This window comes from Molothrus aeneus, chromosome 17 (genome assembly GCF_037042795.1).
Source record: "Molothrus aeneus isolate 106 chromosome 17, BPBGC_Maene_1.0, whole genome shotgun sequence".
Taxonomy (NCBI): domain Eukaryota; kingdom Metazoa; phylum Chordata; class Aves; order Passeriformes; family Icteridae; genus Molothrus; species Molothrus aeneus.
Genome location: NC_089662.1, coordinates 7,510,026 through 7,525,973, shown reverse-complemented (window position 1 = coordinate 7,525,973; position 15,948 = coordinate 7,510,026). Strand labels below are relative to the sequence as shown.

General features: G+C 51.2%; 1 protein-coding gene across 1 annotated transcript; it reads left to right on the top strand.

The window, feature by feature from the left end:
• Positions 1 to 74: 74 nt before the first annotated feature.
• On the top strand, positions 75 to 14,620 carry TTI1 (TELO2 interacting protein 1). Its single transcript, XM_066561806.1, has 7 exons — positions 75 to 2,396; positions 2,860 to 3,057; positions 3,833 to 3,975; positions 4,789 to 4,929; positions 6,343 to 6,547; positions 7,215 to 7,302; positions 13,173 to 14,620. The coding sequence occupies exons 1-7, from the start codon at positions 116 to 118 to the stop codon at positions 13,402 to 13,404; spliced, it is 3,288 nt and encodes a 1,095-aa protein (XP_066417903.1). The 5' UTR covers positions 75 to 115; the 3' UTR covers positions 13,405 to 14,620.
• Positions 14,621 to 15,948: the final 1,328 nt, after the last annotated feature.

The following is a 15,948-nucleotide window of genomic DNA, read 5'->3' as shown; positions in this document are numbered from 1 at the left end:
CGTCACTTCCGGCACCCTCAGGGCTGCCCGGCCTGGCCCCAGCACAGCCCCGGCCTCGGGCCCGGGTGGGACCCCCCGGCACCGGGCAGGGCCCGCGGCCCCCCGGTCCCCGGGCATGGCCGTGTTCGACACCCCGCAGGCGGCGTTCGGGGCGCTGCGCCCCGTCTGCGTGCAGCTGACGCGGGCGCAGACGGTGGAGAACGTGCGGCTGCTGCAGGCGCACCTGGCCGGGGTGAGCGGCGCGGCCCTGCAGGAGCTGCAGGAGTACGTGCTGTTCCCGCTGCGCTTCGCCCTGCGGCTGCCGGGGCCCAAGCAGGAGCGGCTGGTGCAGAGCCTGGTGCAGTGCATCTCCTCCGTGCTTGCCGCGACGTGCGTGAAGAAGCAGGAGCTGCTGCAGGAGCTCTTCTCTGAGCTCTGTACCTGCCTCGCTCCCCCTCCCAGCTCGGGCAAAGCCGCCCCGCTGTCCGAGGAGCTGAAGCTGGCTGTGATCCAGGCACTCCACACCCTGATGCATTCGGCTTATGGGGATGTTATCTTGTCTCTGTACCAACCTTCCACCCTTCCGCTCTTAGGATTTGCTGTGTCTTTGCTTCTGACCCTTGCAGAGCAAGAAAAAGCAAAGCAAATCAAGATCTCTGCTTTGGAGTGCTTGCAGGTCCTGATTCTGCAGTGTGACTGCCAGGAGCACCGACATCTGGATGAAGATGAGGCACAGCAATGTGGGGATTTGTTTGCTTCTTTTCTGCCTGGGATTTCTATTACTCTGTCTCGAGTTATTGCTGGAGACATCAAACAAGGTCACAAAACCACCGTTTCTGCCATTAGACTCTTTTATCTGATTGTTGGCTTGGTCATGGCTGACAAACAGCTAGCCAGAATCCCAAAGAGTAAGGAAAAACTGCTAGTGGAACACAGCAGAATATCAGAACTAATGATTCACAGAGGACCTGACTGGACTAAAAGTACTGCTGAAAAACTCTCTCTTCTATTGTGTAAGGTGGTTGAATCTTCTTCAGTTCACCCCCACTGGAAGGTGAGATTGGAGCTGGTGGAGCTGGTGCACCACTTACTGAGGAACTGCAGTCAGTCACTGGTGGACTCATTCAGTCACCTCTTAAAGGCCTTGGTTGGGCTAGTTAATGATGAAAACAGTGAAGTCCAGAGCAGGTGTAACAAAGTTCTGCAAGGGATTGCAGAGCAGAGGATTGTGGCACAGAGCAGGGCTCTTGCTGATGTCCTCTCTGAGAACCTCCATTCCCTTGCCACAGCCCTTCCCCGCCTGATGAACTCTCAGGATGACATGGGCAAGGTTTCCACACTGAGCTTATTGCTGGGCTACCTGAAGCTGCTGGGCCCCAAGATTAACATTGTCCTCAACTCCGTGTCCCACCTGCAGCGCCTGTCCAAGGCACTGGTGCAGGTTCTGGAGCTGGATGTGACAGATGTGAAGATAGTGGAGGCCCGGCGCTCTGGGCCACCGGGCCCCTTGCAGCAGGGTGTGCAGAAGGGCAGGTGCCAGAAGAAATATTTCCGCTTCTTCACGGAGGAGAAGGTTTTCCAGCTCCTTCAGCAAGTGTGTCGTGTTCTTGGCTACTATGGGAACCTCTACCTGCTTGTGGATCACTTCATGGGGCTGTACAGTGAGTCTGGCCTGTATCGAAAGCAGGCAGCCATGATCCTCAATGAGCTGCTCACAGGAGCTGCCGGGGTGGGAGTGGATTTCCTGCAGGAGAGGGAAGTTCCACTGAGTGTGGATGATCTCAAAAGGTCCATAACGTGCATTCTGGATGAGTACATGGACCAGGCAAACTGGTATTTGGTCACTAGCATTGACACAGAGGAAAGCAGCCCTGAGCAGTCAGTGCAGCACCTGGGACTCGCTGTCCGTGCAGGAGGGACATCCAGCAGCGTTCTCCATCTGTCCCCAGAGCCCCCAGTCACAACCCGCACCATGAACAGCAACATCTGGCAGATCTGCATCCAGCTGGAGGGCGTTGGCTGCTTTGCTGCTGTCCTCGGGAAGGAGTTCCGGCTGCTGCTGCTGTCAGCTCTCTACCCTGTGCTGGAGAAGGCTGGTGACAGGACTCTGCTCATCAGTGAGACAGCACTGGGGACCCTGGCAGACATATGTGAGGCCTGTGGTTACGACTCAGTGCGGTGTTTGATCAATGAGAACTCTGACTATCTGGTGAACGGGATTTCCCTGAATCTGCGCCAGCTGGCCTGTCAGCCACGTGCATCCCAGGTCCTGGACACGATGCTGAGGCATTCAGATGCCAGCTTGCTGCCACTGATAGAAGATGTTATCCAAGATGTCCTGTCTGCACTAGATCAGACTTACAATAGCCAGGCTTCCACCTTCCTCAGGGTCCTCCACTCAGTCATGACTGCTCTAGGTACCAAAATGATATTTACTTGCTGTCACTAAGGGTACTAAAGGTCTTGGACCTTTCCACTTGCTATGGGAGGTTCCAGGTAGCCAAGGCGTTGCAGTGTGATGGCAACTGTGCTTTGCTTGCTGGGGCAGCACTCAAGCAAAGATCACCAGTAGCTTTCCTTCTCCAGTTAGCCTTTCACAGGAACACAGCCTTTAGTGGCTGAGAAAGGATGGGTTCACTGCTCCCATGAACATTCTGTAGGACCACATGGCATGTATTTCTTTTTATTTTTACCATGTATTCCTTTTTAACTTTCCTGTACTATCAAGGAGGTGACTGGGATGTGACAGCAGGTGCCTGAGTCAGGTGCAATCCCATGAGGTGTGAGAACCATCTCATCTCTCATGGAATCCATGGCACCTTGCTGACTTGCAGGAGGGGATCATGGTTGCCCAGTGACATGTCAGTTCCTTTTTTGCAGTGCAGTGGTTTGGAATGCCCAGCGCTCAGGAGCACCAGCAGAGGCAGACTGACAAGGGGCAGAGCAGGGCTCGGTCCCAGGGACAGCAGGAGGTGGCATTGACAAGTCAAGAAGTGGAACGATTCTTCCTTGACTACATCAGCCAGAAGAAGATTGCAGAGGGGGATCTTCCTGACCTGGAGGAGGAAGAGGAGGCAGGTCAGTGCTGTGTGTGGCTGGAGATGAGTATGGTCAGCTTGCAGAGAGACTCTGACCTCTGAGGTGTCCTTTTGTCACATGGGGGCCTTGGGACCAGGCCGACAGTGTCAGGTCGTCTTTGGGCTGTCCTTGCTTCATGTAAAGTGCTGTTGGGTGTTCTCACTTTGTTCTCTTTGAGTGGGGGAGCCAAATGTTTACAGATCAAGACTTCTCTAGCTCTGAGACACAAGCACACTCTTTTTTTTCTTCCCTTGTAACAGTTCATTTTGGTTCAGGACCTGAAGTTTCCTTTTTCCAGGATCCTATGTGGTTTCCTTGTGTTCCCTTGGGAATCTCTGTACTGTTTTCTCCTGGCTAATGATGCCACTGCTCCCTTCTCACTTGGCCATGGCAGGCACTGCAGACATTCATGTAGGAAACTTTTTAGTCTTCACTGGACTGTGCTGCAATCCTGACCTTTAAATACTTCATCTTTAAATACCCAGGCTTTTCATTTTTAATAAAAATCAATGGGAAATAAGTCCATGGTGAGAAGAGACTGCAAATGTCAGACCAGCTGCATTGTCCCGTAAAGAAAGCGAATGTTCCCTGGCCCCACACTCGCAACTGCACCTGACACTAACTCACAGAACTCATAGGCTTAACTATATTTAAGCACATTAAAAAATGCCAAAGGCCTTACTCAGGAATTTGCAGTCATTGTGGGTGGGTGATCTGTGATCTCCCAGAGCTCCCAAGTCTTTTTCATGGCTTCAGTAATGGTTTTGTCTTCCAGATGAGGTTCCCCTCGCTAAGCCAGAGCCCAACTCTGACACAGAAGGAGAGGCTCCAATGCCAAGCCACGCTCAGCTGGCCAAGGATGTGATGGAGAGGTGCATCCACTTGCTGTCTGACGGGAGCCTCCGAGTGCGGCTGAAGGTCGGTAATCGCCGGCTCCGAGGGGACAGATGGTGCCCACGAAGGGGCTGGTAGCTCGTCAGCGTGTGTGCCATGCACGTTGGGCTCCCTGCCATCCCCAGGTTTGTGCTGCCATATGCTCCAGCAGGACAGATCCTCCAAACCTGGCAAGAGAAAGGGAGATAGTTTTTTGGGAGTGCTCTGGATTAGGAATGGCAGCCAGGCGGAACAGAATCTTAAGGGTGGCTTTGTATTGGACACTTTCCCTTGATGCTCATGACAGTTAAGTCTTGTGCTTTGTCCTTTGGAGGAGGGAGCAGAAACATCTTTCTCCCATCTGTGCCTCCCATCCCCCTTCCTCAGGCTGCAGTGCACAGGCTGATGAATGTTTTTGAAGTAGCTGGGGTGATGATAAGCAGGGCTAAAAGCCTGGCTTTTTTCTAATTATGAAAACCCTTTGAAGGTGGCCTCCTTTTAAAGTGCAAAGTGAGACAGAAAAATGAGGCATAACCTAGATTCTCATCCCAGCAGCCCCAGCTCTGCCAGGTGATCCTGCTGCCACAGCCGCAGTGGGGTCCGAGTGGGATCGGGGCAGGAATCCTGCCCTGCTCCCAGCCCAACTCTGTGCGCAGCAGAGGTTGTGTCACTGCAGTGCTTGTCCCTTTCCAAGCAGGCCTGATTTCTAGCACTGTTCACTTGTCCCCGTTCCTGCTGCGGTAAAACCGCACCCTTTGCTGTTCAACCCCTCCTCCCAGCTTGCTGCTGTGATGCTGGGATCCACCTGAATGCCTGGCACTGCAGCACTCAGAGTCTGTTCCCTCCCCTCCTGCCCAGGTCCTGGACGTGCTGGAGCTCTGTGTAACCATGCTGCATCCTCATGGAAACCATCTGCTTCCCATGGCTCACCGTGTCTGGCCAGCTCTCGTCACCCGGCTGATTAACGATGACCCTCTGGCAGTGCTCAGAGCCTTCAAGGTATGGCAGTGACTGCCAGCAGCATTTCCAGCTGGGGCTTGGGCTCAGGAAGTGGCTCAGGCAGTGCTGCAGCTCAGGAGAGAGCACCAAGCTCCTGCAGTGATGTTTAAATGTGGTTTGGAGCATAGGGTCAACCGTGCTCTGCTGTGGGTGGGTTTGTGCCACTCTCACTGCAGCTTGTCCACAGATAAAGCCTTGATGCTGTTCCTGGGGGAAGCAGAAATGTTGGTGGTTATTTCAGGGATGAGAAAAACAGCTCTACAGCCTCAGCAGATGTTAGGGGCACCATACAGTGCAGCTTGGACTTGCTGGAGACCCAGTCCCAGCATCCTCTTTGGAAGTCTCAGATTGAAGATAGAGGAACATTTCATGATTGAGGCATTGGCAAGATAGAAGAGAGGTAGAATAAACACTTGGCCCTATAATGATATTATTAAAGAGCTCCTGACCTTGTCAGCTGGCTCCTTTCTCCTCCTGACTCACAGGCTGGCCAGTAAAGCATGTTTCCAGAGGTTGCCAGCCCCAGCATTGCAGAGGAATTTGTCTGCTGGGCAGAGTGAGATTCATTTTAGAATCCTTCAGTGTGAATAAAGAAAGTTTTGATTCCTGAAATTCCAGAAGCCATGCACTACAGTCTCAGAATAGCCATACCTGTCATGTGCCTGCCCTAAAAGGAGGTAGAGATTGCTGTACAAAAACTAAATTAACTCCTGAAAAGTTCAAGTTATCATTACAATTTGCACCCAGCTTGGGTTTTGCTGTATGAATTCCCCCCAAAGTGTCTTCCTGCCTTAATTCCAGGACCAGAAGTGTCATATAAGTGTAAAGCAAACACAACATAACCAGCATCTCATAACCACACAGAGAGCATGAGCTCAGTGAAGCTCCAGAAGAGAGATCAGTGTTCTGGACACATGGATCCCCCTTTGTTTTTAATGCATTTAGGGCCATTCTCTGCCCACTTTGAGTTTGATCTTGTGCAGACACCAGTAGTGCTGGGTGCCCTTTTCTGTGGCCACTTGGCCTTTCTGCTTGCTGACGTGTTTGGAAGGATGGGTTGTCTGCACCACAGAAGAGATTTAAGGATATAATCATATTTAATGGCATTTTCCATCAGAGAATCCTCCACTAATTCTGAGTAAGAATGCAGAGCTGCTCTTACCTTTGCTGTGCTAATGAGGGAAGGGCAGCCCAGGAGGCCAGCCAGGTGACACTGCAGAGCTCAATCAGCCTCTCAAACATTCACCTTCTGCTCATTATGGGGAAACTGGGGCAGGTGTGGTCACAGTGCTCTTCCCTGCAAAAACAATTCTCCAGGAGAGTGAATGTCTGAATCCCCCAGGCTGGTGTGGATCACTGAGCTCCTCCCAGGCCTGTGTGTGCACCATCCCCTGTAACTGATGTCTCTCTTAGGTGCTGTGTACCCTGGGTCAAACGTGTGGGGACTTCCTGAGGCAGAGGTTCTCCAAAGATGTCCTGCCCAAGCTGACCAGCTCCCTCCTCAGCCAGGCCCCAGTGAGTGCCAGAGCTGGGCCTGTGTACAGCCACACCCTGGCCTTCAAGCTGCAGCTGGCTGTGCTGCAGGGCCTGGGCTCTCTCTGTGAGAAGCTGGACATGGGTGAGTACCAGAGGAAGCACAGGCTGTATGGATCTCTGCTAGACTGTGTCTCCTCTCAGTTTGCTACTTCTCCTCCTGCTGCCCAGAATTGATTTCCTGATCTTCTCTAGCCTGAATCTGTTCTCTTTGGGAGCTCTGTAAAGAGGTGCTGGGCAGCTTTCTCCCCAGGAGACAAATGGGAGAGAAGGTTCCCACCACATGCAAAATGTGACTGCTCATCCCACTTGTGGGTGAGGAGAGGGTACAGAACGGAGACCCTGCATTGCTGTTGGGCCACACTTTGTTCTTACTGGACAAACTGGAACCCAGATAAGGCTTCTGGCAGGCTTCACTGGTTCTATTGTGGGCTTATCTCTGGGGGACCCTTTAAATCCAGCACATGACAGTCTTCTGTTGAATGAAACTCTGAAATTCTCCCCAAGTGAAATTTCTGGAACTGACTTTGATGAGGGAGAAGGTTTGCTGGCTAGTTGCTCTTTTCCTCTCAGTGCCCTTGATTGCTTTCCTGGCTTTGCAGCAAGATGCTTAAAAGGCAAGGTCAGAAGAGCTCTGGGTCAGACAGCTCAAAGGCTCTGAAGCCTCTGTTGCCAATTTGGAGCTGATTCCATTAGGCAGCAGCTGCTGAGGAGGTCACCTCCTACCCTTCTTTCCTGTTCCATTTCTGCAGGCGAGAGTGACCTGAATAAAGTGGCAGATGCCTGCCTGATTTACCTCAGTGCCAAGCAACCTGTGAAACTGCAAGAAGCTGCCCAGAGGTAATGTCTCTTAAATGCAGGTGTGTTGGGTGTACAAACAGTGGGGGACAGAGGGAGCATGGTGATCCCAGTCCTTTTGCACCTTTCCTGTTCCACCTTCCAGCACGGTCACATTACAGGTGACCTTGCAGTGCATTTGGGGGTAGAGGGGAAGATGTGCTTCTTGCTTTTTCCTAACCAAATACTTGAGGCTTTTGGCCCACTGGTGGCATCAAAGTGCAGAGGTAAGACAGCTATGGAAGAGGATGTGCCAGGCATTCCCTTGTATTTTATCACTTAATACCTTCTGCAGGCTGGGGGATCTACTTCTGTTATCCTTCCATTTTCCCTGGGCTCCAACCCGGGCTCTGCCAGGTGGACCAGAGTTTGTTTGGGAAGCTGTCAGTCTTGGCACCAGCGTTGCTCTTGAGGGGGCTGGGAGAGTCTAAAAGAGCAAAGACAGTGTAGGTGAACACACTCCAGCTCTAGGAAGTGTTGACAGACATACTTTGCTGCTTGGTGTACAAAATCCAGCTCAGCATGTTCTGCTGTCAGGATAAGAAATCACTGTTGTCATATGTTGTCACCTGGAACCAAAGCTGGGAATTTCAGGAGACAAAACGAGTCCAGGTACAGAACACGGGACATAAATCAGCAAGCCCCTCTGCTGAAGGATGGGGGTGAAAACCAGCCAGCCCCCTTCCTGTGTGGCCAGCCCTGCCCTCCCCCGAGGGGAGGGGAAAGCAGCAGGCTCTGCGGTTTCGGATTTCCAGGGCAGGCTGCTGGAAAGGGAAGCAAAGGGAAGTGCAGCCCATCCGTTCCCTTTGACAAAGCCCAGGCTCCCGGGGGTGCAGGGTGTGAAGGGCTTTGTGCGGCTGGGCAGCAGTTCAGAGGCTCAGCTCTCCCGAGCTGGAGCATTCCTTTGTTTGTATCTCTGCACGGAAGGGGAGTAGGCTTATTTTTACCTTGGAGGCTTTCACAGCAGCACAGCAGGCTCCAGCAGCATTTGTTCTGCAGAGGGGCTCTATGCTGTGGGAGTGCATCCCCTTAATGCAATAATGCCTCAGTCTGTGCAAGCAATGCTGGATGAAAAGCAGAACACCAGGGTTTATCTAGATATTTGGAATCTGAAGCTTTTAAATCATTAACCAAGCAGCTTGAGAAGCTGTGCAATTTCCCCCCAACAGCAGGGGTGGGGGAATATGAAATGAGCCCTGTTGGAAGCTGTATGCTGAAGTGAGCTCACTTGTTAGAGCAAAAGGGCAGCAAAGTTCAGGGCAGGTAACATTTTTCTCTTGTGTGTTACTTTTATTAGATTTTAAGAGGAAAATGCCATATGTTTTGCTCCTCCCCCCATGCTTTTGATGCACCGTACATCACATATGTGAACCAAGCTGCTCATAAAAGCCCTTGCTGTCTCCTGTTTAACTCCATTGACCAGACACATGTATGCACTGAGGCATGCATCATGCCTGGCCTGACACTACAGACATGGCAGCATTTGGAGGTTTCTTTTGGGTTTAATTTTTTCAGTTTAGCCCTGTGTGATCCCTGGTCTTGAAGCCTGAATGTACCAGAGTTCATTGTATCACACTCACTTTAACTGTATTTCCCTGATATGAGGTTTCAGCCTGGAAAAGTCAAAATTAGTTTGGACCATAATAATCAGCTCCTCTATCAGGATAAGAACCACTTCTCAGCCATTCTTCCATTTCTGTTCTCCAGCTGCTGAACCACCACATTCCTCCAAGTTCTGGCTCTACTTGCTCTCCGTGTGCCTGAAAGTAATCCTGCAAACTGACACAGGCTGTCACACATAAGGGCCTTTCCATCTAAGCAAGGGCAGTGTTATCAGCCTGATACATGAGAAATTCTGCATTTTAAATGCTTCTAAAAACAGATAGACCAGAACTAATCTTAGCCCCAGTCTGAGCGCCAGCGTACGTCACATAACTCAGCTTTATCACTGCAGAAATCATAGGAGGTAAAAGGATGTTTGGAATCAGCTTGCCATGGTGATTTATACTAACTGGCCTTTGCTCAGCTCTTAGGGTTCTTATTCAACTGATGGGTTGTGACCTGTCAAGAGCAAGGTCAGGACTTGCAAAGTCAGCTGTAGCTCCAAAAATCATACACTGACTGTGTGAGGATTCTGTAGGCATGCAGAGGGCTGAGCAGGAAGTTTTGGCCAAGGTGCTTGAGCCACACAAAAAAAAAAAAAAAAGGAAAAAGGGAGTTTGGCTATCATCCAGGGATGTTATCATGCCCCAAGGAGTCTGATTAATCCCATTTATGGGACCCTGTAGCTTTATTAGATGAAGCAGTGGGAGTAAGTGATTTTTGTAACTGCAGTTTCATGCAATACTCAACAGGCAAAAATAGATGCTGGGAAAAAAAGAACTCCATCACATCTGAGGAAGAGAAAATGGGACAATAACAATAGGTTTTACTAGAAGATGACTGCTGAGAGTATTCCAGGAGAGTATTATCCAAAGCTTTTTAAAAAACCAAACAACAAAAAAAAACCCCAAATGCAAAATCACCAAAGGGACCAAACCTACTGAAGAAGAGTTTGGGAATGGCAAGGAGCACTAGAAATGTCTTTGCCATCATTGAAGAAGATGAGCCTGTGCAAGGGTGGGGAAGTGCCCAGAAAGACTTGAGCAAGGAGGGGCGTGTGGGGCCCCACCTCTGGGAACAAGGCCAGGGGAGATGGTGGAAACTGAAAGTCACTGTATGTAAATACGAGCTTCTCGTCAATTTATGAAGTTGCATCATCCCTGACAAGCTTTTCACTTCAGAGAATAAAACCTTGAAGGAAAAGAGATTAGGAAATTGTCACTGGCCCTTGTCAAAACTGACAAGTAGTTTTCTGTTCTTTCAGTTTGAAGTGACTGTTTTGAAATTTACTTAATTCCTACTAAATGTTTGCAGCCCATGACCTTTCAGTCAGCAGTCTGGATAGGAATGACTTTTTTTTTTTTTCCCCTAAGATGCTGAAATAATTTCCTCAGTTCTTACCAAGGCCTGTGGTGGGCTGTATCCAGTTAAACAGCCAGCAGGGATGGAAAGCTAGGAAGCCTTGTCCTTCTGCCAGTCTGCTCACTGTGCCATGGCTTTGCTTGGAGTTTGGGCAAAGACAAGGCAATAGATAGAATAGCCAAATTGCTCTATGCTAGTAGAAGAAATTTAGCACACTTGGGACAAATATGAGCTATTTGGGGAGCTTTTTTCATACCAAAGTTGATTATGGAGCTTACCTCTTCTGGTTTGCTTGTGGGGTTTGCTGGGTATTCATTGTCAGCTGTCACTCCCAGGCTGGATCGAAGCATGCCAGAACAGCCACCTGCTCAAGGCAAAATTCAATAAAGTGGTATTTAAGAAAAAATAAAAAAAAGAAAAAGGCAACAACAGAAAACAAACTTGGATTAACCCCAGGATTCTTTGCTATGGAAACAGGTTGCTTGGAAACTACCCCAGAGTTAGTTTGAAAATGTAAAAGTCAAGTTGTTCTTTAGGCTGCAGAGCACTCCAGGCTATCAGGGATAATAACAGCCCCAAACCATTATGGGCACCAGAGGCAGTGAGTGCTCCAGGGTCTGGATAATCTCTGAGGGTCGCTCTCCCTGGAGCAGCTGATTGGGAAGAGGTTGGAGAGCAGAGTGTCTGTGGCTGTGAGTGTAAGAGCTACAGCTGTGTGTGTGCTGGGGATCAGCAGCCTGCTGCACAATATCCCCTCTTCCCATGTTCACTTCACAGCAACTCATTGCCCTTGCCTGCTCCCATCCCAGCCATAAGGAGCAAGGATTATCTCTGCAGCTGCCCATTGAAAACTGGGTGGAAGCACTGGGAGTTGGTGTTTGCTGGCACACAGAGCTGAGGGCTCCTGCTGTCACAGCCAGGCTGAGGGCACGGGCAGGGCAGTGTCTGCAGAGCTGGAGCCAGGATGGCAGCAGGGAGAGCTCCATACCCTGCCCCTGCCAGCCCCTGCTTGGGCTGGCACTGAGTGGGCCAGTCCTCCCCTTCCAGTCAGCAGAGGTGCAGGAACAAAGCCAGGGGAGTGAGGAGTCCTGTGAGCTCACCTGCATCTGGCCAATCCACAGAAAAAGGTCGTGTTGCTGAGGCAGCTGTTGCCAAGCCCGGCTATCACTGTGGAGCACATTCCCACTGGTTCCTCTGGAGCAGGCAGATAGGCACTGCCAGCACCTTTGGGAGGGGACACTGCCAACAGCTTCAGTGGTGACTTCTCCCCTCTTGCTGTTCAGAGACCTGCACTGAGGGACAGGTGAGGTGTTCATGGCAGAGAGGCAAAAGCAACAGCTTTGGCTGTGCATGAGTAACGAGTCACATCCACAGGGTTATTGTGAAAAGGAGAGGGAGCTCTCTCCTACCTTCATCTCATTTCTGTGCTCTTTCACTTTACCCATGGCACTGCACTCCCTTTTCAGAGAGCTTCTCAAAGGGATTTCTTCCTGCTTTACATTGGAAGCAACCTCACTTTCGGGATGAAAGCTCTTCCAAGAGAAATTTGGACAGCAATCAGATCTGGATTTTGTGTGGCTTTTTTAGCAAGTGATCTTTGCTTTTAGAGAGAGAGTTCAGTCCTGTTCTTCTTGGGGGAGCAGAGACAGACTTACTTGATTTCTCTTCCCATTACCTGAGCTGGCAGCTGTTCTCCTCACAGCTCCATGATTTCACTGAAAACTAGAGACCTGAAGATGCATGGCTGGGCTTTACTGGGGTCTTGGAAAACTGTACCATAGGTATGGTGAATGATGAGTGCCTTTGGTACTCACAGAGCACTCAGCACCATTCAGGAAGAGGCCTTGCAAATTCCAGTCTAATTTTGTTCATGGCACAGCCAGAGAGTTTAATACCAGTTAAGCCTTGTACACCTTCTGTGCTTTAAACCCTGACACAGACCTAGCTAAGCCCAAAGGCTGCTGCAGGGAGAACTGGCAGGAGGGGGTGCGTAAGTGTAGGTCACACAAATCAGCATTTGCTCTTTCACTCCTTGAGCTTCCTGCTCTTCAGCAGCAGCTGTGTCCCAGCAGCTCACAGCTGGAGCCCTGTGTGAAGGGCATGCTGGAAAGGCAAATCCCATCTTACTGAGGTATGGAAATGCAAAGCGAAAACCATCAACACAGCAGTAAATCTGCAGAGGAAGTTGCGATTCCTCTTTTCCTTCATTGTGTTGTTAATGAAGATTGTGTTTGGTTTTCGTTTTAAATCCTGCTTTGTGAAAGGTGACAAAAATTTGGAGGCAGCTCATAAGGACTTGGGATGGTGGGAGATCTCACTCAAGCAAAAAGCCCTCAAATACAACATTTTGCTTCCCTTGGGGGAGCCTGGGCAGGTATCCCCAAATACTCTTGGGTTTGCCACCTCTGGAAAGGTAGAGAAGCCCAGATGGGTTAACTCCTTCACTCCTGAAAACCAGAGAGGGTGGTGAATAACACAGACAGCTTCTCCCAAGGTCTCTGCAGGAGCTGTTGTCCAAAAGATCCCAGATATGCACAGCACATGCAGTCACCCACAGTCACCTCCCCAGCACGTGGGACAGGCAGGTTTATGCTTGTGCCAGCAGCAGCTCCCACAGTGCCAGCACCAAGCCTGGGTCAGTCCTGCACCAGCTGCTTGTTTGATATCCATAAGTGACTGTGTGGTATCATAAATATTTTTCTCCCACGTGCCAGTAGCTGTGAGACACAGAGCTGCTTTTTTGGGCACAGGGGCCACTGCACTGCCCTCTGTAAAGAGCAGAATTTGTGCAGCTGCCAGAGGTTGCCAACAGCATCAAAGCTTTCCTTAGCTCTTAATAACCCCGTTGGGTGCCAACCACAAGGCTTTGTCCTTATTCTTCTTTCTTCTCTTCCTACTGTTCTCCATAGTGTTTTCCTGCACTTGATGCACGTGGACCCTGACAGCACCTGGCTGCTCCTGAGCGAGGAGTGCTGCCCCCCCTGCGAGCCTCCCCACGCCAGCCTGCAGCCCCTGAAGCTCGGCGGGATGGGGCGGCCGCGCAACGAGCTCACGGACAACGTGCTGCTCCTGCTCCAGAGGCTGCAGCAGCAGGAGGGCACAGCTCCCAGCACCTGCACACAGGAGGCGGCTCCTTCCTGACAGACCTGCACAGCAGCTGGCATGGGAAAGAGGAACCACCAGGATGGAGCTCACCTGGGAGAACACCATCGCTGAGGACCCAAATGGTTCAGGGGCAAAGGACGGGCTGCCCACTCTGGGGCACTGGCTGAGACACTGTCCCTGTGGCAGAGGGTTTATTTTTTGAAGGGTTGTTTGAGGATGAGGTGGGTACATGACCCCAGCTCCTCCTGACTTGTGCCTGGCCAGCACCATATGCAGAGAAAATGGCACATCTATTCCAAATTCTTCAGTATGAAGAGTGAGTTATCATCCAGAAATGACTTCCTAACCCTTCATCCTTGGGAGTGCCCCTTTAGCACCCCCCACCCCTCTCTGATCTCTTCACAGCTGTGATGATCCCTCCCCCCATTCTCAGCTGGACAGTGACTGACAACTCAAAGCAGAGGCTTTTTCTGGCCTTTACCCTTCCCAGGAAGAGAATCTTGTTTGGGGTGCACTATAAACCTGTTCTCTTTAAAAGCAGTTAATCTCAGAAGTTAAAGTGCATTTCCAATAAATTCCTCACCTGTGTTACTATCAAGAACAGTGTGTCCTCTCAGAGGCATCAGGGCTGCTCCTCACAGCTGCAGTTTGCTGAGACCAGATGGAGGTGGCCAAACATGCTCTGTTCTCTTTCTCACTCTCTGTGAGGTTTTGTAGAGAATCAGCCAGCCCTGATTTACACCTGGGAGGGATTTACAACTTCTCCCATGCCCAGATCACGGTTCTCAGGCCATTTCTAACCCTCACCCCAAGGAGAAGTGGATGAAGTACCTGCCTGTGCCCCAGTACAGCTTCTGTGTCTGTCCGTGGTCAGGCAGTGCCAGTGGTGACAGGGCCTGTGAGCACTGTGGCACCCCAGCAGTGCCATGGTTTGTCAGGGTAGGGACAGCATGGTCCAGTGAGCAGAGGATGACTTGTCTTTGGGGTCAGCTCACTCCCCCTGCTGAGGGGCCTCTCCCCTGATCTCCAGCTCCCACATCCCCAGGCTCTTGCTGCAGAGATTGTCCCAGGCACAGCTTTGCTCAGCTGCTCCCGGATCCCTGAGCTCCACCCAAGCAGCTCCTGGCAGCAGGCTGCCTCCTGACACTGGGGGAACATCTATGCAAGTGAAGCAAAAGGGCAGATCCTGACTAAATTTGGAAGCAAGCTCAGAAATACAAAAACCAAAGCAATAAATAGATTGTGACATGGAGCAGGCTTTGTGCATCACTGTTGGGATCCTGGGTGAACATCCACAACAAGTCTCTGTTGATGGGCCCAAGGGCACTGCTTCTGCTGCCACATCCCTCAGCTGAAGTTACCTCCCCTTGTGTCCCTGGTTTTATTCAGGCTTTCCTCCTCTTTGCTTCTCCGGGGAAAACACAAGTCAGTGGCTTTTTATCCAGTAGGACAGGGCTGCAGGTCAGCTTTACTCTTTTTTTAATATCTGTTCAGTGCTTAACGCTGGTTGGGTTCTATACAAAGGAGCCTTCAGAGCTGCTCTGACAGGGCAGGCAGGGAGGTGAAATACTGTCTTTGGTTTCCAAGCGCCCTTGGGGCTGGTGCAGCTTCCTGGGTTGTTGTAGCACTTGACAAAACTCATCCATTAGGTGCAGATGCTGCATCCAGCCTTGCTCTGCTCCGCTGTGCTGTGGTGGGGACTCCAAGGATCCACCCTGTCCGTGCCAAGGCTTGCCATCCTGCAGGCCAGGCATGGGATTCAAGGGCAGCATTGTCCCATCAGTGCCCAAGCACATCACCCAGGCAGGGCTCTGGCACAGCTGGCTGCACTGAGACACCCTCACCCAGAGCCTGTGATTCACAGTGCTGTCCAGAGACTTTCCCCACAGCCCCAGGCAGCAGGTGGGTGCTGGTGGCAGGAGAGGCTGTCCTGCCTGTCGGTCAGCTCCTCTCAGCTTCGTTATCGCCCTTGCTTTATTGGAGGCTGAGTAAATTGCTTTTGTCTGAGGCAGGATAATGGCTGGGAGAGGGACTGTGTGGAAATGGCATTTTCATGAGGCTGGTTCCTCCCCAGCAGTGATTTGCATTTTAAGCTCAGCCCCTTCACAAGCCCCGGGCTTTCCCCTCCACCAAACAGCCCCCAACACTCTGGGGTGGGGAGCCCCAGCTCCCCCCACTCCAGCCACCCTCTCTGGGATCAGAGAGCAAAGAAAGGAGTGTCCAGCCTCCTCCTCCATGCACAAACCCAGCCAGGACCCTGGGGGACTGCCACACTGTGCTGGGGGCACAGTCCCACACACAGCCCCTGGCACCAGGCCCTGCAGAGCCACATGCACAGATCCAGCAGGGTCCACTCCTCAACTCCTGCTCCCAAGATTTCCTATAAACTCAGCAAAATTAATCTCTTCTAATAAAACCTGTTATTGTTAAAGCTCACCTCCAGGTTTTACAAATCACTGTGCTGCCCAGCAATTTGTTTATTCCCTGTTTGAGGTGATTTGCAGCCTCCTGCCCAACCTAGCGTGTCCCTGGGTCTTCCTTTTCCTCTGCTGTGTCCTGTGTTTTGCTGCACTGGTGACC